Genomic DNA, 25,625 nt, shown 5'->3' on the forward strand with positions numbered 1-25,625 from the left:
AAGCATTACGCCTATGGAGAGTCCCCACAAGGATAGCAAACCAGAAGTATGTGTGTGTGTGTGTGTGTGTGTGTGTGTGTTATATTTTACAAAATAATATACAATTTATACAATATTTGTATATTTTTAGTTAAGTAAAATCTACTGACAAGATAACATGCAAACAAACATATTTTTTTTGAAGGTAATGTCATCTACTGTTACTATTTTAAAAGCAAATAATAATAATTATTATTTAATTTAATTTTAGGAACAATAAGAATAAAATAAGAGAAAGAAAAGTAAAGCGGAACGCTTCGTCAATGCACTTGTTTCTAGAGGGTCATGTTCGGGAGCGCACACATGTGGCATGCTTGAGACGCTGTCAAAATATCATAAACATTAATCAGCAGTAAAAGATGGAGCCACTCCGTGTTCTGGAGTTATACAGCGGAATAGGAGGGATGCATTATGCTTTAAAGGGTACGTCATTTGGTCTAAATTTGTAGCGATTATTGATAACATGACTGACACAGGATCAGTTGCAGAGGCTCTAGGTGTCTAGAAAATGATTGACATGCTGGTGGTGTTTGACTTTCTGTTGTTGTATGATCCCCACAGGTGTCACTGTTCCCTTACTGTACATTTGCAATGCGTTTTCTTCATAAACAAAATATGACATTCACAGACTGAGAAAAAGTAAATTTGTTGTGTTGTGAAGACTAGCTAATTTCTCAATAGTTGAATTAGTTGAAATGTGTGCGTTTCTTTCAGAGAGCTCAGTTCCTGCTGAAGTTGTTGCTGCTGTGGATGTCAACACAACAGCTAATGAAATCTACAAACACAACTTCCCCAATACCCCACTCCTGCCAAAAACTATCGAGGTCAGTGCTTGTCCTCATGAATCTTAATTAGTTATGTAAACGATTAGACACATTTAGTTTGAACGCATTCACAATACACTAAGCGGCTCCCATTTTGCAAATGTATACAGACGACAATATACATAATCTAAAAAGTAAGATAATTATGACTGGCTTCTTTTGCATTTTTGCTTGGAGTTATATCAGATTATTGACCTTTCTGCAACTCAAGCAGATTGTGTAAGCAATATTATGTCTTATTTAACTGATTTATTGCATTCATAACAACATGTCTCTTTTGTAACATCCTTAAAATTATGTTTCTTGGTTAATTCTACCAGCACATAGTCTCATGACTGCGTTTTTAAAAGCAATAGGAGGTAAAAGTGTAACTGAGTGGTTTTTGTGGTGGTTAAAGGTTCTGTGCTTCGTCAGCATGGTAATGATGTACCTGCCACTGGCCTCAATTCGTGAGAATATAAAACAATGCTTGCAACAATGGATGGAGGTTTAAAGAGTGATAATAAAGATGGATTCGATATTTAAATGGCATTATTGTTGAGTAATTTGTCTTTGTAAATATAAATATATATTTTTAATGTATAAGAATGTTTTCAGATCAAGTCTTAAATAACTTAATATTTTAGCTTTATAACGTTGTGTATTTCGATATGTAAATTGTTCTAAGTGTGATTTTTAATAGTAGGTTATGTTTTTTTGCTTTGTTTTGGAGAGCAGTCATTTATTGAATTAGTTATTTCGGTAACACTTTACAATAAGGTTCATTAGTTAACATTAGTTAACAACATTAGTAAACATGAACTAAGAATGAACAATACTTCTACAGCATTTATTAATCTTAGTTAATATTAATTTCAGCATTTACTAATGCATAATTAAAATCACAAGTTGTGTTTGTTAACATTAGTTAATGCACTGTGAACTAACATGAATAAACAATGAACAACTATATTTTCATTAACTAACATTAACAAAGAATAATGAATAGTGTAATAAATGCATTGTTGAATGTTTGTTCATGTTAGTTAATACATTAACTAATATTGACAAATGACACCTTATTGTAAAGTGTTACCGTTATTTCTTTATTTTTTAAGTATAGTTGTTTAATAGTAGTTCTTTTGGTTTTGTGTGCCAGGGAATGACGTTACAGGATTTTGACAAACTGAACTTTGACGTGATTTTGATGAGCCCACCATGTCAGCCGTTCACCAGGTGATCAGCATGTTTTTCTTGTGAATTAAAGAAGTAGTTCACACTAAACAATATTTTTTTTTTTTGCCTGCATGTTTCAAATTGTATGACTTTTTTTTTTTTTATTATTTTTGAAAGAAAGGAATTTATACTTTTATTTAGCAGTGATATTGATCAAAAGTAACAATATAGACATTTATAATGTTATGAAAGCATTATATTTCAAATAAATCTTGAACACCTGAAAATGACAGTTTCCACAAAAATATTAAGCAGCACAACATTGAACATTGATGATAATAACAAATGTTACTTGAGTAGCAAGTCAGCATATTACAACCCGAACTCCGGAAATGGGATGTTTTTTAAATTGGAATGAAGTGAAAACTAAAAGAATTTCAAATCACATGAGCCAGTATTTTATTCACAATAGAATATAGATAACAACAAATGTTTAAACTGAGAAATTTTACAATTTTATGCACATCATTTCAAATTTGATGCCTGCTACAGGTCTCAAAATAGTTGGGACGGGGGCATGTTTACCATGGTGTAGCATTTCCTCTTCTTTTTAAAACAGTTTGAAGATGTCTGGGCATCAAGGTTATGAGTTTCTGGAGTTTTGGTGTTGGAATTTGGTCCCATTCTTGCCTGATATAGGTTTCCAGCTGCTGAAGAGTTCGTGGTCGTCTTTGACGTATTTTTCATTTAATGATGCGCCAAATGTTCTCTATAGGTGAAAGATCTGCACCCGGCCAATTCAGCACCCGGACACTTCTACTACGAAGCCATGCTGTTGTAATAGCTGCAGTATGTGGTTTTGCATTGTCCTGCTGAAATACACAAAGCCTTCCCTGAAATAGGCGTCATCTGGAGGGGAGCATATGTTGCTCTAAAACCTTTATATACCTTTCAGCATTCATAGTGCCTTCTAAAACATGCAAGCTGCCCATACCGTATGCACTTATGCACCCCCATACCATCAGAGATGCTGGCTTTTGAACTGAACGCTGATAACAAGTTGGAAGGTCTCCTTCCTCTTTAGCCCGGAGGACACGGTGTCCGTGATTTCCAACAAGAATGTCAAATTTGGACTCGTCTGACCATAGAACACTTTTCCACTTGGAAACAGTCCATTTTAAATGAGCCTTGGCCCACAGGACATGACAGAGCTTCTGGCCCATGTTCACATATGGCTTCCTTTTTGCATGATAGAGCTTTAGTTGGCATCTGCAGATGGTACGGCGGATTGTGTTTACCGACAGTGGTTTCTGGAAGTATTCCTGGGCCCATTTAGTAATGTCAATGACAGAATCATGCCGTGAGTGATGCAGTGTCGTCTGAGGGCCCGAAGACTACGGGCATCCAACAAAGGTCTTCGGGCTTGTCCCTTATGCACAGAGATTTCTCCAGTTTCTCTGAATCTTTTGATGATATTATGCACTGTAGATGATGAGATTAGCAAAGCCTTTGCAGTTTGACATTGAGGAATGTTGTTTTTAAAGTATTCCACAATCTTTTTACGCACTCTTTCACATATATTACAGGTTTAACTATATTTTTGACCAAATAAATGCATAATAGACTTTTAAACATTTAAAAATCCTACCAACCCCAGACGTTTGTAACATGGAAAAGGCTGCTAAATTGGTTGACTAAAGCTAATGTGTGTTTCTCAACAGGATTGGTTTACAGGGAGATGTTGCTGACCCCAGAACAAAGAGCTTCCTCTATATCCTGGAGCTTCTGCCAAGGTCCAACTGATCAATCTGTGCTCTTTTTAAGTCACTTAAACATTATTTCTACGATGTTGATTTCCAAATTTGAGTTTGCTCTCTTTCTTAATATTACTTCCTATGAACAAGCCAAATTTCCTGGCAGTGTACATTTTACAGTATTTTTGCACCTCTGACATTATTAATTCATGTCTGATGAAAGGACAAAGAAGCTTCCTCTCTCTCCCTCTCCATTTGCCCTTCTCGTGATTGTGAAAGAATGTACCTCTCTTCATCCCTGCAGGCTCAGCAAGCGGCCACGCTTCATTCTGCTGGAGAATGTGAAGGGCTTTGAGACCTCTGCTGCAAGGTAACCAGCGCGGCACAGGAGCCTTGAAATCACCATAGTTACATGGCTATGAGCCAATGGGGTCATTGGTTTTCCCTCTGTGTTTCTGTCACCATTGTTTGTGCTAAAAAGAGTCTTATAGCTGTCTCTGCACATTGAACTGAGATGGATCAAAGTTTTTAAACAATGAAAGAAGTAAAACTTTACCTTAAAATTGGTCTTACACTCTTAAAAATAAAGGTTCCAAAAGTGGGTTTTTGCAATGATGCCATAGAAGAACTATTTCTGAGAACCTTTCAGTGAAGAGTTCTTAAAATAATAATTTTAGAACAGATTAATGAACCAAAGAACATTTTTTTCCACGACAAAGAACCTTACAGGGATATGAAAATTCTATCATTTACTCCCCCTCAAATTGTTCCAAACTTGTATGAATTTCTTTCAGCTGTTGAACACAAAGAAGGTATTTTGAGAAATGTTGGTAACCAAACAGTTGACGGTAGCCATTGACTTTCATAGTATGTAATAAAATACTGTGGAAGTCAATGGCTACTGTCAGCTGTTTGGTTATGAACATTCTTCAAAATATCTTCTTTTGTGTTTTTCAGAAGAATGAAACTCATACAGGTTTGGAACAAGTGGTATTTGATGACAGAATTTTCGTTTCTTGGGTGAACTATCCCTTTAAAGTTTCCATGGATGTTATAGGTTCTTTATGGAACCATCAGAGCCAATTTTTAGTTCGTATCAAAAAGCATAACTGAGCTGTTTTGGTCTTTTAATTTACAGGGATGCTCTGCTTAAGACATTGAGAGAGTGTGACTACAGCTTTCAGGAGTTTCTGATCTCACCATCATCTGTAAGCATGTCTCTTCATCTCTTAAAAATCTCAGAAACTGTATCCCAGTCTTGTTTTCGTGATGGTTTTTATTGCCACAGCTTGGGATACCAAACTCTAGGCTCAGATACTTCCTCATTGCAAAGAGACCACCGGGATCCTTCTCATTCTCGACTTCAGCAGAGGTACTTTTCTGTTTAGATCTGTTCTAACTAATGCAGTTGCTATTGAATGCCAAAACATTTCTTCCATTGGCAGATTGTGGAGGGCATCCCCATGTCTGAATCACCAGACAGTTTCACTGTTCCACACAATCATCCTACAACATCTGAGTGTGAGAGAGAAAAGAACGGGACGATCGTTTTTAAGCTGGAGACAGAACAAGAGTTGGAAAGGAAGAGGATCCAGGACAGTCAGGAAACAGTTCGGAGGCTGCAGGACTTCCTGCAGGAGGATGAAGACGACATGGATCAATACCTGCTGTCCTCCAAAACCCTGCTCAGATACGCTATACTGATGGATGTAGTGCAGCCCAGCAGCAGGAGATCAGTCTGCTTCACTAAAGGGTGTGTCCCTTACCATATTAGTTTGTATTATGATGAATACTTAATTTATTTTATTTATACATTTATTTATATATTCTATAAGAAAAGAAAAATATATAAATTTATATTTTTATATTTAACTTAATGTTTAATTTTATTATTATTTGTTTTGTTTTTTTTAACATAGGGTGTGTGCCTTACCATATTATACTGTATATATTATGATATATACTTAATTTATTTTATTCATAAATTAACTGTATTTTATAAAAAGGATATGTATATATAAATTATATATATATATATATTTTTTACATCATAATTATTATATAGCAATTAAATACATATAAAAATTATATTTTAAGTTTGAAGTTTATCTTCATTAAAATATTTTTATATAAATGTAAATGCAGATATAATGAGGAAAAATGTTAAATTTATTTAATATATACTAAATTTACTAAATTCCACCAATAGGAGTGTACTATTTAACATGTTTTACAATATTTAAAATGATTCCCCAGCTAACCGTTGATTGTTTCTGTGTAGTTATGGTCACTATGTGGAGGGCACGGGCTCTGTCCTGCAGTCCTGTGTGGATGTGGAGCTTGAGAGTGTGTTTAAGAACCTGGAGCTGCTTTCTGAAGAAGATAAACTAAAGCAGCTTCTTCAGTTAAAGCTGAGATACTTCACACCCAGAGAGATTGCCAACCTCATGGGCTTTCCTGCAGATTTCAGTAAGACTTTGACCCCATTCACCCCTCACAGCACACAATAAAATCACATGAATTAACAGAAATCTTCTCAGACTTAACATTAATATAAACAGATATGCATAGATGTCCTTTTATGATGTAATATTTCAGCAACATTAGCTTTAAAGTCCACTTTGTCATTCCACTGGACTGTGAAAAGGTTAATAAATAACTTCCCATTATTCACTCTTGGCTTCTGTGCAGATAATAAGCTGTTACAGGTTTCGATTCAACTTAAAAACAGCTGCAAAAAGCATTTTACCATACAATAGTCAAGAATTCAGTCAGTTTTTTTGGCATGGGGCGTTTTAAGGGAGTACTGAGCATTTAGTGAAATAAATGATCGGCTAAAAACACATCTCTTCCATCTTTATTTGACCCTCTAACTCTAGCACTCTCTATTCTAAAAAAAAAAAAGACTTGCACTCTATTCATTTACTAACTGCTTAGTTTTTGTTGTTGTTTTTAAAAGAAAACAACACTAGCTTGCTCTATTCTTTTTCTATTCTATCTGTTTTCTTTTTATTTATTATATAATTAAAAAAAATTATATTGCTACGTGTACTGCTACTGTAGCACTTGTATATCATTGCTCTTTTGTTGATTTTGATTACTTCCATTGTCCTCGTTTGGAAGCTTTGGATAAACGCGTATGCTAAATTGACTAAATTTAAATTTAAATATTATATTATTGTAGTTGTCTATGAAATGTCTTTCACTGGCCCTCATGTTGTTTGTGCATAACCCATTTTTTTATATTTTGTGTTTAAATCTGTGTTTTTTTTAATATTTTGTGTGTTTCAGCATTTCCAAAGCACATTTCCGTTAAGCAGCAGTACCGTGTGCTGGGAAACAGCCTGAACGTCCTTGTGGTTTCACATCTTATACGTCTCATGATCTCAAAATAGATATTACATGGACTGAAAGAAAACAACCGTGTACAGGGAAAATTTATGCATAGTGTATATATAATATCTTTTTTAATGTGTGTGTTTTTTTTCTATGAATTTCTTTATTAATAAATAAAATGTTATTTTTACTGAACATTTGTTTTTTTATTATTGTCACGAAGTGTGTGAAATTACATATTTTCCTTCATTTGATTACACAAAGACAACAGATCAGTGGAAGTATAGATTAAAATGTGTTTTAAATAGCATTATATCTGCTTTCTGGATAATTTACTGTGAAGCTGTTCATATTCAGAGAATGAGCCCTAAGCAGCAGTTTCAGTCTTAACTTTGGTTACTGATCTCCAAAAAACATGTGACAGCCACTGACACTTGCCCAATAAAGTCAAATCACTTGCATGCAGCTGAGTTAAATGCCCTCAAGACAGTTACATGTTCTTTATGAGTGATTTTAGGAAATGCAGTGGTGTTAAGACTCCTTTGGTCCAAAGTGCATCTCCGGCTGCTTGTGTTTTAGGCAGGTTTAGGTGTGAAGGTACAGTACAGTGTCTGATGAGTGTCCTGGGACGAGTTCTCTCAGCATGGCTCGGACACTGAGCTTAGTCTTTCTACTCTTCCTCTCTGGACTGCAGTGTGACCATGGTGGTAAATCTAACAACAGGCAAAAAAGGGACATCAGCACTGACCAGTATGTATTTTAAATGAGTTATTTTATGTTTGCTTGAAAGATTGATACATTGCCATGTTTGAAACCACTTGAAATTTGAATAGATCAGTTCTCATAGTTTCAAATGCTTGGATGGGGTTTGTTTGAGTTTTCCCTGCTGCCACTATAATTTTGTGAAGATTTTAACATGAAACGGATGATATTATTGAACCATATAGATTGCTTTTAAACAAAGGTTATTAATTGTACTGCAAGTTAGAAATTAAACATGTCCTACAAAGTTACCTGGTGATTGATTTGCAGGCCTCGTATGATCTCAGAAAATGGTCACCTCACATTCTCTGCTGGCTACAACAAAGACATTCGCTTCACAACCTCAGGGTCGGGAAGTGTGAAGTTGGGGGCCGAGGACCTCATCCAGCAGATGAATCAGGTGAGTTCATGATGAGTTTGACTGAAACATCTTTTTTCTGAGTAAAATATGGCTCATATTAGAGCTAATAATTGCAAGGCTTATATTGTGATGTCAGGAAATGAGAATTTGATGAGGTGAGATGAGGATTTGATTAAAAAAAAAAAAAAAATCCAGAATATCTGTAGGGTTTATTATTTTGTTTTGTTGATTTCATTTTTACTTTGGCTGTCTCTCTTTATTCTGTTTTGTTTTATTGTTTTTTGTTTATTTTTACTTGGTTTGTTTCATTGTCTTATTTGTGTGAATTTTGTTTAGGTTTGATGTGTTGTTTTATTTTGACTTTTGTTTTGTTTCTTTTTGTGTGCATTTTGTTTAGTTTCATATCATTCCATGATTGTGTTTAATTTTGATTTATTTAATTTGCATTACATTTTCTTTATTCTAATCAGCTCAGAGCAAGAATTTTGTCTAATTTAGCATTTTGCTAACTAAATTGTGTTCTTTGGTTGTGTTGCATTTTATTTCATTTTGTTTTTTTGTTTATTTTTACTTGTCTTTTTGTGTGCATTTTATTTAGGTTTGATTTAATTGTTTTTGTTTTGTTGTTTTATTTTGACTTGTATTATTTTTTGTTTTGTTTCTTTTTGTGTGCATTTTGTTTAATTTAATTTCATTCTATAATTGCGTTTAATTTAGTTTTAATCTATTTACATAAAATGTTCTTTATTCTAGTAAGCACAGATAAAGCATTTTGTCTGTGTTATTGAAGCACTTTGAAACTGAGTAAAGTTTTAATAAACTTTTAATCAATTCTGTTCCAGATCAAAATTAACAAAGATGACATCGATACTATAAAGAACAGTGGCCCTTCTCCGGATATTACGAACCAGCTCAATCAGCTCAACACCAGAGTGACAACACTTGAGACAAAAGTTCAGACAATAGAACAGGTATCACTGTAATCATAGATTTCACTCGAGGCTTATTGCTCATATGATTAAAGGCCTTCCATTTCAGCCATTATGATTTAATCTTTAATGACATTCTGTATTTCATAGACAGTACAGCGGAAGACATGCAGCAGCAATCCATGTCAGAACGCAGGAACCTGCTTGAACTTGTTAGACGCATTTCATTGCCTTTGTCCTGACAAATGGCAGGTCAGTCACTCAGACATCCATCTGTCCTTCTGTCCTGTTCATATGTCATTCTGATTGCCACTTGGTTCAATCTCTCTACAGGGTCCCACATGTGCAGTGGATGTGAATGAGTGTCAGGTGTTAGCTGGAACTCCGCTGGGCTGTCAGAATGGGGCCACATGTGTGAACACACCCGGATCTTACACGTAATCCTCCATTATTTCTCTTGTGTGGGGTTTTTAGTGTTTATGTGACATATTTTAACATATTTTTATGTTCATATTTTTCTTTTGTTTATCAGTTGTACCTGCACTCCAGAATGGTACGGTCCACACTGTACATCTCGCTATGATGACTGTGCAGGCGGAAGTCAGGATCTGTGTGTTCACGGCTTGTGCATCGATTCAGACAGAGTCAATCCCAATGAGGTGATTGAAAATTATGTGTATTTTTATTTATTCTCAGTTTTCCACATGCATTTGGATGTAACTACTTATTGGTCAATTTTTGGACAGTGAAAAACTGTAGTTCACCCCAAAACGAATATTCTGAATGTACTGTACCCTCATGTCATACCTGTTAACACTTTTTTTTCCATAGAACAAAAAACAAGAAATTTTAGAATATTTTACTCATCCTAACGAGGTCCTTTAAGCTTCAAAATAAATGCGATAGTGTCATAAAAGTATCATTTAAAGTGGTAGATACAACTATATTCCAACTCTTCTAGAGTCATAAAATAGCTTTGTGTGGTAAATATGCCAAAATTTAAGGCATTGACCCCTTATCATTCCATGTGATTTTATCATGATCCATTAAAGATAAAAGCAGATGAAAAGCAATAACTGTTTTCAATTTTAATGTATTCTAAAATGTAATTTATTCGTATGATACATTGCTGAATTTTCATCATCATTACTCCAGTCTTCAGTGCCACATGATCCTTCAGAAATCAGCTGATTTTCTGATCAGGAAACATTTCTTATTATCAATGTTTAAAACAGTTGTGCTGCTTAATATTGTTGTGGAAAGAGCAGCGTGAACATTCTGCTTAACGTCTCCTTTTGTGTTCTTCACAACAAATAAAGTCATACAGCTTTGGAACAACATGCATCTTTTTTAATGTCTCTTTTCAGCCCAAATATAAGTGTATATGTGATGCTGGCTGGATGTCTCCACCCGGAGAATCAGCGTGCACAGCTGATATTGATGAGTGCAGCCTCCCAAACAAACCCTGCTCCACAAACCCTCCTGTGCAGTGCTTCAACACTCTGGGCTCCTTCTACTGCGGCGCCTGTCCTGCAGGTCAGACCACTCAGCCCAGCTGAGCCACGTCACATATGATTATTGCCACAATATCCATAATGTCAATCATTTATCTTTTTTTAGAGAGTTTATGTAAAAGATTATTGGGTGCATTTACATTAAAGGCATTTAATAGCCTAACAGTTTCTTAATAAGAACATTATTTCATGAAGTTCATTGTTTTGGTTCCTCTAGGATGGCAGGGTAACGGTTACAGCTGCCAGGATGTCAATGAATGTGCCACAAACAATGGAGGCTGTTCTACTTCCCCCATGGTACCTTGTCTCAACACCATGGGCTCCTTCCACTGCGGCCAGTGTCCTCCAGGTTTAGCTCACATCCTGATTCTCATGCACTTTAAAATAAGATCTGTTGTCTTAACAAGAATAGTTCACCCAAAAATGAGAATTTGTGCAGTGCTGTACAAAATTTTGGGGTTGGTAAAATTTTTAAATGTTTTTAAAGTCTCTTAAATTCACCAAGGCTGCCAAAAACAAAAAAACAAAAACGGTAATATTATGAAATATTATTATAATAATTTAGAACTGTTTTATATTGTAATGTAATATATTTTAAAATGTAATTTATTGCTGTGATGCAAAGGAATTTGTCACATGATCCTTCAGAAATCATTCTAATATTTTGATTTGCTGATCAAGAAATATTTATTATTATCACTGCTGAAAATAGTTTTGCTGTTTCATATTTTTGTGGAAACGTAAAATATTTTTACTTTAATTAATAGAATGTAAAATAAAAAAAAAATATAAACTGCATTTGTTTGAACAATATAAACAATATAAATGTAACTATCGCTTTTGATCAATTTAATGCATCCTTGTAAAAAAAAAAACTAAATCTTGCTGCCCCCAAATTTTTAAATGGTAGTATGTTGTTTTGAAACCCTTATTACTTTTTTAATTTGTATTTAATTTGTATTTTTTTGACAAGTATTTTGTCTGTCCTTTTCCATGAATGAGCACTGGGCCTGTCAATCTCCAAAAACCACCATAAAATTAGTCCAATTGACTTGTTCGCTATATTCCAAGGCAAGCCGTACAATAGCTTTGTTTGAGAAACATTCTGAAATTTCACTTGTTTTGGGTGAACTATGCATTTAATATCTTAATCAGAATCATTTCTAGTTCATAATTTCCCTCTGGAGATTGCTGGGAAATTGAAAAATGCATATTTTTAGTACATCTCACATGTTTGCTGGTCCTCTGTCCTGTTTTCAGCACAGGCTGGCCTATAAAATCCTGCTGAATCATGGTTTTTGCTCACTGTAATATGTTTCAAAGGAGAGACAGATGCTTGTGTGATCTGAATTTCATTATATTCCCTCTGGGAGAGATGGAGATAGAAAGCTCAGAGAGGTGAAGAGATCCATTAGCTGGGTTCACTGAGGACAGTTCTGTCTGCGAGTCCTGCTAATATATTCAGCTTTACAAGTCTCAATTGTCTGTTAGATTGCAGAGAAAGACCAGACGCACTAAAATGATCAGGCTAAAATAGCCATTAAATGTAAGATGAGACTGCTGACCCCATGTGTGTGTCCTTAGGCTATGAGGGAGACGGGAAGACTTGCACTCAAGCTGACATCTGCTCCACCAACAATGGAGGATGTTATCCACTGGCTACCTGTACTTCTACTCCAGGTACACACACACACACACACACACACACAATCACTGCACACTTTTACTGTAGTTACTCTTTACAGCAGCGCATGACTAGTAGCATTTATGTTATAACTGGATCAATAAAAAGGGTGTTAAACTTTAATTGTTTTGATGTAACCTCCTGATATAAAAGATATTGTTGCTATATGTGTCCATTTTTACAGGTTTGTTTGTTTTAGTCATAGTGTTTGTCTTTTGATGGAAATATTCTTTTAATTTTATCAATATTTGGTGATATTCATTCATTTCAGTCAATTTTACTGTGACTAAAAGCATCTAATTCTAGATAATAACATCTTTGTTAACCAAAAATGGCAAAATCAAACCAATTATTATTATTATTTTTTTAAATGAACTTTATAATTTTACATTTTGAACAAGTATAGACTCAAAACATAAAATACAAAACCAGCACATGAAAATAAAACCAAACAATTTTTTTCCTGAAAAAGTACACTTTTAAAAAAACAAAAATGCTGTGGATTTTAATAATTATTCATATGTAACATTACGTTTATGTTGTGTATCTTTGATTTTATTCTTCATAATCATATTCTTTCTAGTTTTTTTTTTAAACATGAGTGTGTTGCTAATGTGCATTATATACTGTTTATATTTTTGTCAATATTTTGTCATATTCATTAATTCCAGTCAGTTTTACTCAGACTAAAATGCTTATTAAATTTGCTTGTTTAATAAATAAAATTTGGATGGTGAACAATAAACCATTTTTTTCATTTATCTTTGTTTTAATAAAATAAAATAAAATAAAATAATAATAAAATAAATAATATATATAAATAGCAAAAGCAATATTTTTTCCTGAACAATATTTTAATGAAATGCTGTGATTTTTAGTAGTTGTTCATATCTGTAATATTATGTTGTGTATCTTTGACTATAATTTTAAAAATCATATTCTTTCTAGATTTTTCTTCAAAAACATTACCGTGTTGTTAATATGTGTCTAATATACTGTTTTATTCTCTTCATATTTCCCTCGGCAGTATGTTTGATTTTAAAATCATTAAATTATTGTCATTAATGTGCACTGTCTCATCTTTGCTATCATTGGCAAATCTGCATATTGATGGAAAATAAAACTGAGTAGAAGAATGATCTCTGAATTTCATTATGAATTGTTCTCCTTCCAGGAAGTATTATCCCATCATGCACCTGTCCTCCTGGTTATGTGGGTAATGGCTATGGACCTACGGGCTGTACTCAGATCAGTGACATCTGTGGAACTAGTAATCCTTGTGTAAATGGTCAGTGTGAGGTAAGTGTTTATCTCTTATAAGGAAGTTTCCCCTCTCTGTTCTGTTTCCATCAAACTACAGCAGTCAGCATGTTTTTTTCATAGAATACAGCAACTGGCTACATCTGTCGCTGTGACCCGGGCTGGGCAGGGCAGAATTGCGATCAGAACGTGAACGAGTGCTCTAGCAATCCCTGCCAGAACGGAGGCACGTGCACCGACGGCATCAATGGCTACACCTGTACCTGCACCTCCCAGTGGACGGGCCCGCAGTGTCAAACTCCACAGCAAGGTGTGTGTTATTGGAGAAGTGATGAATGTGATGGTGTGTGTTTATCTATACAGTAACATCATGAACTTTTATGTGCGTCAGAGTGTGGAGGAGTTTTGGAAAGTCCAGCTGGCACATTCAGCTACCCTACGAATCCTGGAACGGGCGATTATGATCACCAGGTCAGCTGTGCGTGGGTCATCAGAACCGACCCCAGCAAGGTTAGTAAAGATACATCAGTGACCTTTTTAAAAATCAAGTCCTGCATCATATATGCGGAATGAAATCCAAAATGGTTTCAAACTAATTTTGGGGTGCTGCTTCAAAAAAATTGATGTGCATTTCATATAATTTTTGCTTTCAACAAACCATTTGTAAGGTAAAGAAGTCTTGTATTATCCCTTAATCATCAGAAAAACTAACACAAAAACATGATTATATCTTGCTCCGACAAACAGCTTACTACTATTTGTTCGGTTCTCAGCTGATTTTCACATGTATGAATGATTTTGAAGATATTATTTTATGACCAGTGACGGAAGAAAATGCATATATGACCCAGATGTTTTCTGCTACATCTGTGGGTGTTTTACTACAAACAAACAAACAGTGACAGAAAATTACAGATTTAGTGAAAAAAGCTCATTTGTTCATAAACTCGTGTTTATGTAATGTTCTTTGGCATTAAATGGAGTATTTGAACACGTTTTTCCACTCCTTTGCAGATTGTAAGTTAAATTATACATTTTGAATACTTTTTAGATAAACATAATTTGAAAAATACTTATTTTGTGAAAACAATGTATGTAATGGCAAGTTTTTATTGATATCTTGAGCTTGTCAGATTAGATTATATTAGGCCTTTTCTGATGATGGAAAAAGTGCCTAATTATTCTTAAATATTCTTTTTTTGCATTTAACTTTTTCACAACAATAATACAAAACTAAAAAGTGTGTGTGTGTGTATATATATATATATATATATGTATATGTGTGTGTGTGTGTGTGTATTTTTTTTAATAGAACGCTGTGATTTTTCATATGTGTAATATTACATTTATTATCTTTGATTATATTATTTTAAATAAGCATACTCTTTCAAGATTTTAAATGATACATTTCTTAATTTTTTTTTTTTTTTTTTTTACATTTGACTGATACATTTATAATTTGAAAAATACTCATTTTAATTTTGTGAAAAACTGTAAGTGATGGAAAGTTATTGATTTTTTTAAACTCAGCATAATCAGATATCATCAGTATTATAAGGCCTTTTTTTGCAATTTTTAAATGCATGGGATGGCGTTATCTGTGGAAGTAAACATTGTGTTTTATGCTGTTTTGTGGTTCTTCTCAGATTCTGCGGATTACCTTCCCTTTCTTTGACATCGAGAACAGCGCCTCCTGCAACTTCGATTTCCTGCAGGTCCATGATGGCGAGAGCGCCTCAGCTTTCATGATCGGGAAATACTGTGGCACTGCCGCCCCAGCCGAACTCTTCAGCTCCCACAATTCTCTGTACTTCTGGTTCCGCTCTGACCATTCAGTCAGTGGTCGCGGCTTCACCGTAGCCTGGCAATCGCAGGCACCAGGTAAACCAAGAATGCCCTTAATTTGCAGCCACATTAGCAAAATTTCTCAGGCAAAAAACATAAATTGTCTGTTGTCAATAGTGTAGCGATGTATGACCTCACACAGAAGTTACCAAGCAGCTATCTCTTGGTGAATGTGGTGAATCCGCATGAACAGCTTGAACCCATTGCGAAAGCGATTTTGTTTGGAATAGAACGCAGAAAATAAACCCCACTAACGTTACCTGACGTCATCGCTTTCACGTGAAAATTCTCAATTCCTATTGAAATTAGTGGATTGCTTGTGAAAATTCACCAAACTGGTCCAAAGGATTGCTTCCCTTGTGATATTAGCAACTATTTAAATTTAAATTTGCATAAATTATATCTTATTTTAATACTTATTTCTTTTCCAGTGTGTGGTGGGGAGTTGACCAACACATATGGTGACATCAAGTCACCTGGTTACCCAGGTAACTATCCACCCAGCCGGGACTGCTACTGGACGGTCAATGTGAACCCTGGTCTGCTCATCACATTCGCTTTTGGCACCCTCAGTCTGGAGCACCATGATAACTGCAACTTTGACTACCTGGAGGTAAAGCTTGTTGCATCTTGGTGCCACATTAAAAGTGTTTTCAGTGCGTATGTGTTAAAATGCTTTAATTTCCGGCTTTATTTTGTAGCTCAGAGACGGACTGCTTCCAGAAGACCCAGTTCTGGGAAAATACTGCAGTACAGCATCACCACCACCTCTACAGACGACAGGACCATCTGCCTGGATCCACTTTCACTCTGATTTTAGCATCAGCGATCGGGGATTTCACATTACATACACTACTTCACCATGTAAGTAAAGCTCATGCTGTCAAAACACACAGAGAGAGAGGGATTATGGGACATTTTAGGGAGGATAATAGACCAGTACACTACAGTTCAAAAGTTTGGATTGGATTTTCTTTTTTTACATTAATGGGCAAATGAATGTTTCTGAAAGGATGTTTTTCGCTGCATTTATATGATCAAAAATGCAGTAAAAACAGTAATATTGTGCAATATTATTACACTTTAAAATGAATTTTAATATGATTTAAAATATAATTTATTCTTGTGGTGGTGAAGTTGAATTTTCAGCATTATTACGCCAGTCTTCAGTGTCACGTGATCCTTTAGAAATCATTCTAATATGCTGATTTGCTGCTCAAGACTCATTTCTTATTATTATTAATAATGTTGAAAACAACTGAGCTGCTTAATACTTTTGTGGAAACGGTAATACATTTTTTTTTAGGATTCTTTCATGAATAGAAAGTTCAAAAGAACAGCATTTGTTTGAAATAGAAATCTTTTGTAAATACTTTACTGTCACTTTTGCTCATTTGTGAACAGTTTCCTGAACACAATTGAATGTTACAGCACTATTTTCTTGTTTGCAGTCATAATGCATTAGCAGTGATTCCAGTAACTAAATTATGGATAATTTTAACAGATCCATCAGTGGAATACTGTCCTTTCAAATGCTCATAAAACAGTTTATTGGAGTTATATACATTAAAAGTGAGCAGTCACATTGCAAGTGTTGTAAACTCATGATGCTTGGATCAACGCTGGGTTCAAATGGGCAAAGCCAGTAGTCTTGCAATATTGGGATGAATTGCTTGTTTAATGCAATTTACTCTGTGCCATCAGCTGACCCGGGCTGCGGAGGCGTCTTTACAAACACAGAAGGCATCATCATCTCTCCTAACTGGCCTAATAACTATGCTCACAATAGGCAGTGCATTTATATAATCAGAATGCCACGTAGTGAACAAGTGGCACTTAACTTCACCCACATGGACCTGGAGACTCATAGTGGCTGTGTTTTTGATTTTGTTGAGGTATGATTTGTGTAATTAATGTTGATGACAGGAGAAGTAAATAGCATTTTGATCTTTTAACATCATCATTTCAGTAGCATTACCAAGTCAAATCTCTTTTAGGTTCGAGACGGGACGGGTGAGACCGACCCACTCATTGGGAAGTACTGCGGCACCACCCTGCCAGCACCAATATTGTCCATCACTAATGGACTCTGGATCCGTTTCAAGTCTGACAGCTCTGTGTCCCGTGCTGGCTTCAGGGCCATGTATGAACTTGGTGAGATACTGAAAGATCCTATTTATGTAAAGCGTATGATGCCAACTGAATGCCAAATTTCACTTCTTCCATTGCTTCCAGTGCAACACTCAATCACATCCATCTAATGCGTGTTTATATAGAAAAACAATGACAAAGCAGCACTGTGGAATGCAAAACAACATTCTGTGTGAACAGCCCCTAACAAGTTTCCTGTGTCCTTTCTAAGATTAAACACAATATTGGATACCAAATATGTTAAAGCTAATTTAGCTTTGATGAACATAATTTAATATTAGTATGATATATAAAGTTTGTGATCTCAGAGTTTAACTGTTTTCTCTAGCTTGTGGAGGAACCCTCTCTGGAACCGGTCAGATTCGAACTCCCCTGCATCCTGACCCCTATCCCCACAACAAAGTGTGCGAGTGGGTCATTAACCAACCCGAGGGCTATGTGGTCACTCTCAACTTCCTCACCTTTGACGTTGAGGGAAGCAGCACATGTGTCTTCGATTATGTTGAGGTACAACATTAGCATTGTGCTAATCCTATTCAGCCAACATACAGATTATACTTTACATTTCTTCTGAAACGTCACTCTTTACTCACTCAGGTGAGAGATGGTCCCAGCATAGACTCCCCTCTGATTGGTCGATACTGTGGAATTAACATGCCTCCCATACTGGAGTCCACCCAGAAGTCCATGTTCATCCGCTTCAAAACCGATTCATCTGTCTCCAACCATGGTTTCACTGCTGAGTTTGCATCTGCAGAGCAAGGTGAACTATTGTTTTGTTGTTTTCAAATGTACAGTAGCTTGTTCAAATATATTATACTACGTAGTGAGCTGCCTACCAAGACCAAACAGGCACATTCGCAACATGGAAAATGTTCACTGTAAAAAATATTCTGTTCAATTTGCAGTTAATAACAATGCTATAACATTAACTAAATAACACTAAATACCCAAATGTACATTACTGGTAACAAAATTTTAAATAATTAACAAAATATAATTAATAATTCATAGCTGGTATCTCCAAAAACCATACATTTCACAGTATTTTACAGTAAAATTATAAATAATGCGATTTTACAGTTTTTCACCGTATATGGCAATGTAATTTACAATTAACAGGTTTTAACTGTAGTATTTATAGTATTTTATATACTGTGTGTTTTTGTGTAAAAAACAAACATTTTTGCCACCATTATTTTGAGATGCAATAAATTAGTGGAAAAGTTAGTTCAAGATGGCTGATGACTGTATTATAAATATATTTCATTCAGTAATGATAACTGATTTAAAAGTTGACTAATATGATGTTTATTTGAGTATTTAGTTGTTAGCTTAGCAACATGCTAATGTCAAACTTTATTGGAATCAACTGAGTTGAGCTTTCTGTGTTTATGCTAATATTTGATGAATCGATATTGGTAGACCAGTGATGGTGAGAAATACTGGTTAAAGATCTGGCCTGGAAACTGTTTAGGTTCATGGTTCGATTCCCACAATATGCAGCACATACTCTCTCCCCATTGATTAAAGCATTTTCAAATGATTTCAACACTTGTGTTCATTTTTACAGGTTGTGGAGAGACTCTCACAGAACTAACAGGTTCATTCACCAGCCCAGGACATCCCACTGACTACCCTCATGGAGCCAATTGTACCTGGTACATCTCCGTTGAACCTGGCAACCTTATCCGTCTGTCATTCACAACCTTCAACCTGGAGTATCACACCAACTGCGCATACGATTATGTGGATGTCTACGATAATGGCACAGCGCTGACTGGCGCTCTTATGGGCAGGTAAACCAAGACATTTGGCATTTAGGCCACAATCATCACTTAATTATAGATTTGTAAATGATTATGTTGGAAAATGTTGGTTATTTTGTGCTCAGGTTCTGTGGGCGCTCCGTTCCTCCATCTCTAACCAGCACTGATAGTCTGATGACCGTCCTGCTGGTCTCTGACTCCAGTCTGTCTGCGGAAGGCTTTTCTGCTGAATATGTCTCCATCAATGCGAGCACAGGTATAATTTTATTGCAGTAATTGGCAGGGGCGCCGCTACGTTTTCTTTGCCCCCTGGACAGAATACCCACTCGGGCCCCCCTCAGTACAAATCGTGAACGTGTTCCCCTCGGTAGAAATCGCGTTTTCCCCCTTAATCTTCCTAACCTGCCCCCCTCCCCCTTACGGCGCCCCTGGTAATTGGATATGAAAATCCAATTTAAAAATCCATGAAAGTACAGGCCTCACAGTGAAGCTTGGATTTAAAAAGAGTGACTTTTTTCAGGTCAAGTCAATTGAGCTTTATTGCCATTTCACTGTATGTAGAGATATACAAAGGAACAAAATGTTGTCTCATATCTCATGTATTGTCTATGCAGATTGCAGTGAGGTGTTTAGGTCACCCACCGGGGAGTTCAGCTCACCCAACTACCCAGACAATTACCCCAACAGTCGGGAGTGTGTCTTTAAAATCATAGTGGAAGTCAACATGCAGATCATGCTGAATGTCACAGATTTTGAGCTGGAGGGGTTTAGTTCCTGCGGTTTTGACTATTTAGAAATCAGGTGAGGAACTTTTCTAGCATCTTGGGTCATTGATTTGGTCACATTTTGGTTTTTCGAACACTTTCCTTTCTTTTACAGAGATGGAGGCTATGAAACATCCCCCTTGATTGGTAAATATTGCGGCACAAATGGTCCACCCATCATAGTGTCACATAGCAACAGACTGTGGCTGAAGTTCAGATCTGACCACTCACTCACCTACAGGGGATTCAAAGCCCACTGGGATGGCACACAGACAGGTATGCATTTCCTGTTGTGTACTTGTGTGTTGAGTCAGATGAATATCAGCCAGACTGTTGACATAAAGCAGGGAGTAGAACTGCCCACATGTCTGACTGTCATTTAAAATGACCAACTTATATATATATTTACGTTTACATTTATGCATTTAGCAGACGCTTTTATCCAAAGCGACTTACATTGCATTCAAGTTACAGTTTTTACATTTTATCAGCTCTTGCTTTCCCTGGGAATCAAACCCATGATCTTGGCATTGCTAGCGCCATGCTCTACTATTTGAGCTACAGGAAAGCCTTCTATTATTATAACAACAACAACAACAACAACAACAATAATAATAATAATAATAATAATAATAATAATAATTATTATTATTATTATAATAATATACTGTATGTATATGTATATATATATATATATATATATATATATATATATAATTTTTTTTTTTTTTTTGCTGTTTTCGGGCAGATAAGTAATTTGGACTGTAGACTTTGTGATCATAATTTCTATATCATAATCAGTGATCTTTTAGTTATTTTTTATTATTTATAGACTATTATAGTACTTGTTAATATTTAGAATTAGGTTTTATTTTTATATTTTCAGTTTTTATTTTACTTTTAACTTTTTATTACTTCATTCCAAATATTTGCTTTAATTTATTTTTAGTAACTTATAATGTTTAATACTTTATAATATAATTTATTATATTTGATTTATAGTTTTATTGTTTTTAGTACTTTAATTTAAGCTTATTTTATTTCCATTAGTTGCCATGGCAACATTCTCATTTTTGTTTGTTTTTAAGTTCAAGTTTTTAGTCTAATATTTATATTTAATTTTATGTCAGCTTTTTTTCAAAAAAGAAAAAGATTTTTAATAGTTTTAGTAATTTTGCCATGTGCTTTTTCCATTTTCATGCTTTTTGTAATGGTTCTATTTGGCTTTATTTATTTTATTATGCATGTTTGTATGTATTTATTTATTTAAATTTTTATCATATTTATAATATTTTAATTTATAGTTTATTTTAGAAATTTTAGTGCTTCAGCTTAAACTTATTTTCAGTTAGTTGCCAAAGCAAAATTTCTCATTTGTTCTTGTTTTTTATGTAATATATTTATATTTTATTTCAACTCTATTTTTATAAAGAAAACAATTTTTAATAGTTTAAAATGTTGGAACAACACTGTTCCAGAGGTATTGATAGTCTGCTATAGATTATTTGCTATTAAGTGCCTCAAAAATCTAAATGTCTACAATATTTAATGGGACAAACCAGCAAATATTTATTCCTCAGAATTGTTTCCCAGAGGACCGGTTAAAACCCAGAGTCCCCGAAATCTCACAGGAATTTGATTGCCGTTTGCATTCCATTTAGTATCAGAAGGTCAATGGACTATATTACACCATCTCAGACTTACCATGTGTCTCTGTTATAGGTTGCGGTGGGACGTTGACAACAAGTGTGGGGGGTTTCACCTCTCCCAACTACCCCCTGCCCTATCATGCCAACGCTGAATGCTACTGGCACATCAAAACCAGTGCAGGAAGCACAGTCGAGCTCACCTTTGGAGACTTTCACCTGGAGAACAGCATCAACTGCAACTACGACTACTTGGCGGTCAGAGAGCGTTGAATTAGACGATTTGCTACACAATTGTAGAGTTCGCTATTGAAAGGTATCGAGTTGGAATCTTTTCCTGATGTGTATATGTTTTACCAGGTGTATGATGGCGGCAGCACCAGTTCTCCTGAGGTGGCCAAACTGTGTGGAAATCAGATTCCTCCTCCCATCAGCTCCTCCCGAGAGAACATGTACGTGAAGCTACGTACAGACAGCATCATCCACACAGGCGGATTTCTGGCTAACTACCAAACCAGTGAGTGACCAAACCAGAAAACCCTGAAAAAGATGTATAAATTTAGTGCTGTCAAAAGCACTAAAATATGTATATATAAATAAGAAACATAAGAAAGAAACTTACAACAAAATTTTCATTTTTGGGTGAACTATCCCTTTTATGATCTTATGTAATTGTGTATTTTGATTTATGAAAGTTAATTGAAAGATTTGAACGTAACAAGAAAGAAATTTGTACTGAAAAACAAGACAAAAATACTGAGTGAGACAACCATTTTTTGCAGTGTATTCCATGATATTTCAATGGTACTTAAAAAAACATGAGAATAACATGGTACTTTTTTGTAAGTGAATAATTAAACATTACAGCAATGCTGCAGTTTTAAATCGTGTGCTTTTGTATTTGGCAGTTGAGTTCACCCAGAGGACACTGACTTTTTTTGGCTTTCTGCTTCTTAGTCTTGTTTTAATTATTTTTGTGGAGGTGAAATGTCACAGTTTAGAGCTCAGTGCAGCACTATCTATCTTCTTTTGTGCATTCTCTCAGTCTTTTGCCTTTTCTTTGGCTGTCAGTGGTCACATGCCAGTGTGTTTCCCAGACTCTAAACTTTACTGCAGGGTCAAATCCAGCTTTAGCCATTATGGCAAGATGCCACCAGTTTTTGTATGTATTCCTGCCTTCAAACTGGTGTAAAATATTCCCCCAAAGTTCTTGATGTGACATAATTCTTCCCAGCTCATGTTGTTAATCAAGACTGGCTTTCCTCCTGTAGTTTGCCAGGGTGTGCTGATTGCCAACCGGAGCCGTGGAAAGATTGAGAGCTTGAACTTCCCCAATGACTACCCATCTCGTGCCAACTGCAGCTGGACCATCCAGGCTTCTATGGGCAACACCATCAACTACACTTTTATAACCTTTGAGGTGGAGGACCATGTTGGATGTGCCTATGACTATGTGAAGGTCAGCACATGCTTTGTCAAGCCTCATCTTAAAATGTACCCAATATTGCTGCTGAAAGTCAACATTAAATTGAAATGGACCATATCTGCTTCCTTAATAGACTTTCTGGTCATGTTTTGCATGTCTCTGAAGTGTCTTTCCTTTAATGGTTGAGATCACAAAGGTCACACAGGATGTTAATGTTAACTAATAGCCAATTAGCCATTTAGGCATCGTTTTAGGCTACTTTCTGCATGGAATCTTGAAAAGGTTAGAGAAATAACAATAGATGTGAATAAGAAAAGGGTGCATTGAGATGCTCTTGATGGTGAACTTGACCTTTAGCTTTCAGTTCAGCTTTATTCTGATATGGAATGCCCACTATTCATAATCCAATCAGTTCCTGATGGATGGAATCAAGCCCTGCCCATTTTCTCATTGAATATGTTGTTTTGCTCTGAAATATGTCAGGTTGAGAAATTGAAATGGGTTGTGAATGTTGGTTTTTCTGACTCGAGGACCATCTACATGTCTTTTCAAGCGTGTATTATCTTCTTAATTCTCCATGAAGGGCTCAAGTAGTCTAATTCGTGCTAGACCGTTTGTCATTCAGTTACACTACAGTGATTTACTGGCAGAGTCTTTGAAAATGTACAATGGGTACTTTGAGTTCCACTCTGTTCACTCATCACCATGGCGATCCAAACAGTGATGACATCATTGGGGCCTCTTGTAGAGATGTTGAGTTTTTGCCTTTTCCCTCAGGCAGTCTTGAGAAAGACTACGCTCTGTTTTCATAAACCTCATGCCATAGATAGGCATTCATCAGCTGGGTAAATACATGGACAGTTGTGTTGGATATTTTGGACTCTGATGACTTTTTCCTTAAGGAATGTGAGATTTTGTGCACGAGCCAACAATATTACAGCACACTTTTGTTGCCAAGGCAGTAGAACAGATGGTCTGAATTACTGATGTGATGTCATTGGTTGTATTTCCTGTGAAAGGTCACCGATTCTTGAGACATACTGCAGGAGAAACAATGTTGCACACTTCAGTTTTTGACATTACACAATCAGTCACTGCACTTAGCAATATGTAAATGGTTTTGATATGGTTTGATAGCTGTGTACATTTTCTCAACAAAATGTATTAATTTTACAATTTTAAGTAATTGTCCATTTTTGTAAGAAAAAAAGTATAATTGATTTCCAAATTTAAGCTAGGTCCTATAAATAGCCATAAAAACAACAGAAAACTGACGTTTAATTAATATACTATTTATTATACTATACAGTACATTTTTACATATGTACTGAACTTAAAAAATAGATAATTCTGAAATTTTTTCTTGCAGTTCTGAATTCTTTCTTCAGAATTGGAAGATATAAACTCAAAATTGTGAGAAAAAAAGTCAGATTTGCAGGATTTAAACTCGTAATTCTGAGAAATAAAGTCGCAGTTCTGAGAAATGAAGTCAGAATTGGGATTATGTTAACTCGCAATTGCGAGAAAAAGTCACAATTGTGAGATAAAAAGTCACAATTAACTTTTTTATTTATTCCATTGTGAAAATGAGCTTCCATACATAGACATAGACAGTTGTTTACTGATTTTTATTTCAGTTTTAGTTATTTAGTGGTTCATGTTAAACTAAATGAAAATGTTCCCTTGGCAATTATCTAAAATAAAGTCATGACAGATCTATTATAGTATGTATTATATAACATAACAGAACTATCTTTTACTGTAAAGACCAGAAAGTATTGTATAATAAATAATCTCACTTTCTGTTCCTGTCTAGTTGTATGATGGTCCAAACGATCAGGCTACTCTGATTGGTACGTTCTGTGGGAACACGCCTCCTCCAGCCAGCACCACCACTGGTACCAGCCTCCACATTGTGTTCCGCTCCGACATGTCCATCTCATACAGAGGCTTTCAGATGGACTGGTACCAGAATGGTAAGATCCAATACACAGAGTAAAAAAATAGTGCTTAAACTTCTTGGGACTTTTTTTTTTTTTCCCGTCTGTATTCATGGAAAGGTTTTTGAGGACCTATGCCAACCTCAAAGCACTGTGTGAAACATCAAAATGTGTATTACAGTGGAAAGAGAGATGAGCTACTCAGAACAGAAGGAAATAACATATACAGAGTCACTGTTGGGCAGCCAGAAGTCAGTGACCTGTAGTCTCTTGAGTGATGATGTCACTATATCTCTAAGACAAATAAAAGCAGTCCTAATGGGCAAAGCAGTGACATCACTTAGGAAAGCTTCACTTTGATTGGCCAGCAGGGAAAGAGCTGATTATCAATGATGAATGAATCTAGGAAAGATTAAATGTAGCAACTGCTGTTGCTGTAGAATTTCGGGATTTGTAGTGGATTTTC

At 35.4% G+C, this 25,625-nt stretch overlaps 2 protein-coding genes across 4 annotated transcripts in view; both read left to right on the forward strand.

Moving 5' to 3' along the window:
- The first annotated feature begins 312 nt into the window (after positions 1 to 312).
- Positions 313 to 7,303, forward strand: trdmt1 (tRNA aspartic acid methyltransferase 1). Of its 2 annotated transcripts, XM_058765022.1 has the most exons (10): positions 313 to 462; positions 754 to 863; positions 2,002 to 2,078; positions 3,740 to 3,811; positions 4,077 to 4,142; positions 4,911 to 4,980; positions 5,061 to 5,144; positions 5,218 to 5,525; positions 6,054 to 6,241; positions 7,064 to 7,303. In XM_058765022.1, exons 1-10 carry the CDS (start codon positions 399 to 401, stop codon positions 7,165 to 7,167), a joined length of 1,143 nt encoding a protein of 380 aa, XP_058621005.1. In that variant the 5' UTR covers positions 313 to 398; the 3' UTR covers positions 7,168 to 7,303. The 2 variants fall into 2 exon arrangements, with proteins under 2 accessions (XP_058621005.1, XP_058621006.1); XM_058765023.1 differs by lacking the exons at positions 313 to 462; positions 2,002 to 2,078.
- Positions 7,304 to 7,416: 113 nt separating this feature from the next.
- cubn (cubilin (intrinsic factor-cobalamin receptor)) overlaps positions 7,417 to 25,625 on the forward strand; it is a 38,088-nt gene continuing 19,879 nt past the window's right edge. The window contains exons 1-27 of one of the 2 annotated variants that reach the window (XM_058765019.1): positions 7,417 to 7,858; positions 8,141 to 8,270; positions 9,074 to 9,202; positions 9,311 to 9,412; positions 9,494 to 9,597; positions 9,693 to 9,819; positions 10,528 to 10,696; positions 10,892 to 11,023; positions 12,259 to 12,354; positions 13,533 to 13,657; positions 13,742 to 13,928; positions 14,010 to 14,128; positions 15,265 to 15,499; positions 15,895 to 16,076; positions 16,165 to 16,327; positions 17,168 to 17,358; positions 17,461 to 17,617; positions 17,943 to 18,121; positions 18,212 to 18,377; positions 19,188 to 19,413; positions 19,509 to 19,639; positions 19,998 to 20,184; positions 20,263 to 20,423; positions 21,870 to 22,051; positions 22,154 to 22,310; positions 23,065 to 23,252; positions 25,036 to 25,195. In XM_058765019.1, coding sequence (XP_058621002.1) covers positions 7,752 to 7,858; positions 8,141 to 8,270; positions 9,074 to 9,202; positions 9,311 to 9,412; positions 9,494 to 9,597; positions 9,693 to 9,819; positions 10,528 to 10,696; positions 10,892 to 11,023; positions 12,259 to 12,354; positions 13,533 to 13,657; positions 13,742 to 13,928; positions 14,010 to 14,128; positions 15,265 to 15,499; positions 15,895 to 16,076; positions 16,165 to 16,327; positions 17,168 to 17,358; positions 17,461 to 17,617; positions 17,943 to 18,121; positions 18,212 to 18,377; positions 19,188 to 19,413; positions 19,509 to 19,639; positions 19,998 to 20,184; positions 20,263 to 20,423; positions 21,870 to 22,051; positions 22,154 to 22,310; positions 23,065 to 23,252; positions 25,036 to 25,195 — 4,192 coding nt within the window. In that variant the 5' untranslated portion in view covers positions 7,417 to 7,751. Of the gene's footprint in view, positions 7,859 to 8,140; positions 8,271 to 9,073; positions 9,203 to 9,310; positions 9,413 to 9,493; positions 9,598 to 9,692; positions 9,820 to 10,527; positions 10,697 to 10,891; positions 11,024 to 12,258; positions 12,355 to 13,532; positions 13,658 to 13,741; positions 13,929 to 14,009; positions 14,129 to 15,264; positions 15,500 to 15,894; positions 16,077 to 16,164; positions 16,328 to 17,167; positions 17,359 to 17,460; positions 17,618 to 17,942; positions 18,122 to 18,211; positions 18,378 to 19,187; positions 19,414 to 19,508; positions 19,640 to 19,997; positions 20,185 to 20,262; positions 20,424 to 21,869; positions 22,052 to 22,153; positions 22,311 to 23,064; positions 23,253 to 25,035; positions 25,196 to 25,625 lie in introns of those variants that run through there. The other variant, XM_058765020.1, reaches the window with a different exon arrangement.

Source organism: Onychostoma macrolepis, chromosome 24, assembly GCF_012432095.1.
Source record: "Onychostoma macrolepis isolate SWU-2019 chromosome 24, ASM1243209v1, whole genome shotgun sequence".
Lineage (NCBI taxonomy): Eukaryota > Metazoa > Chordata > Actinopteri > Cypriniformes > Cyprinidae > Onychostoma > Onychostoma macrolepis.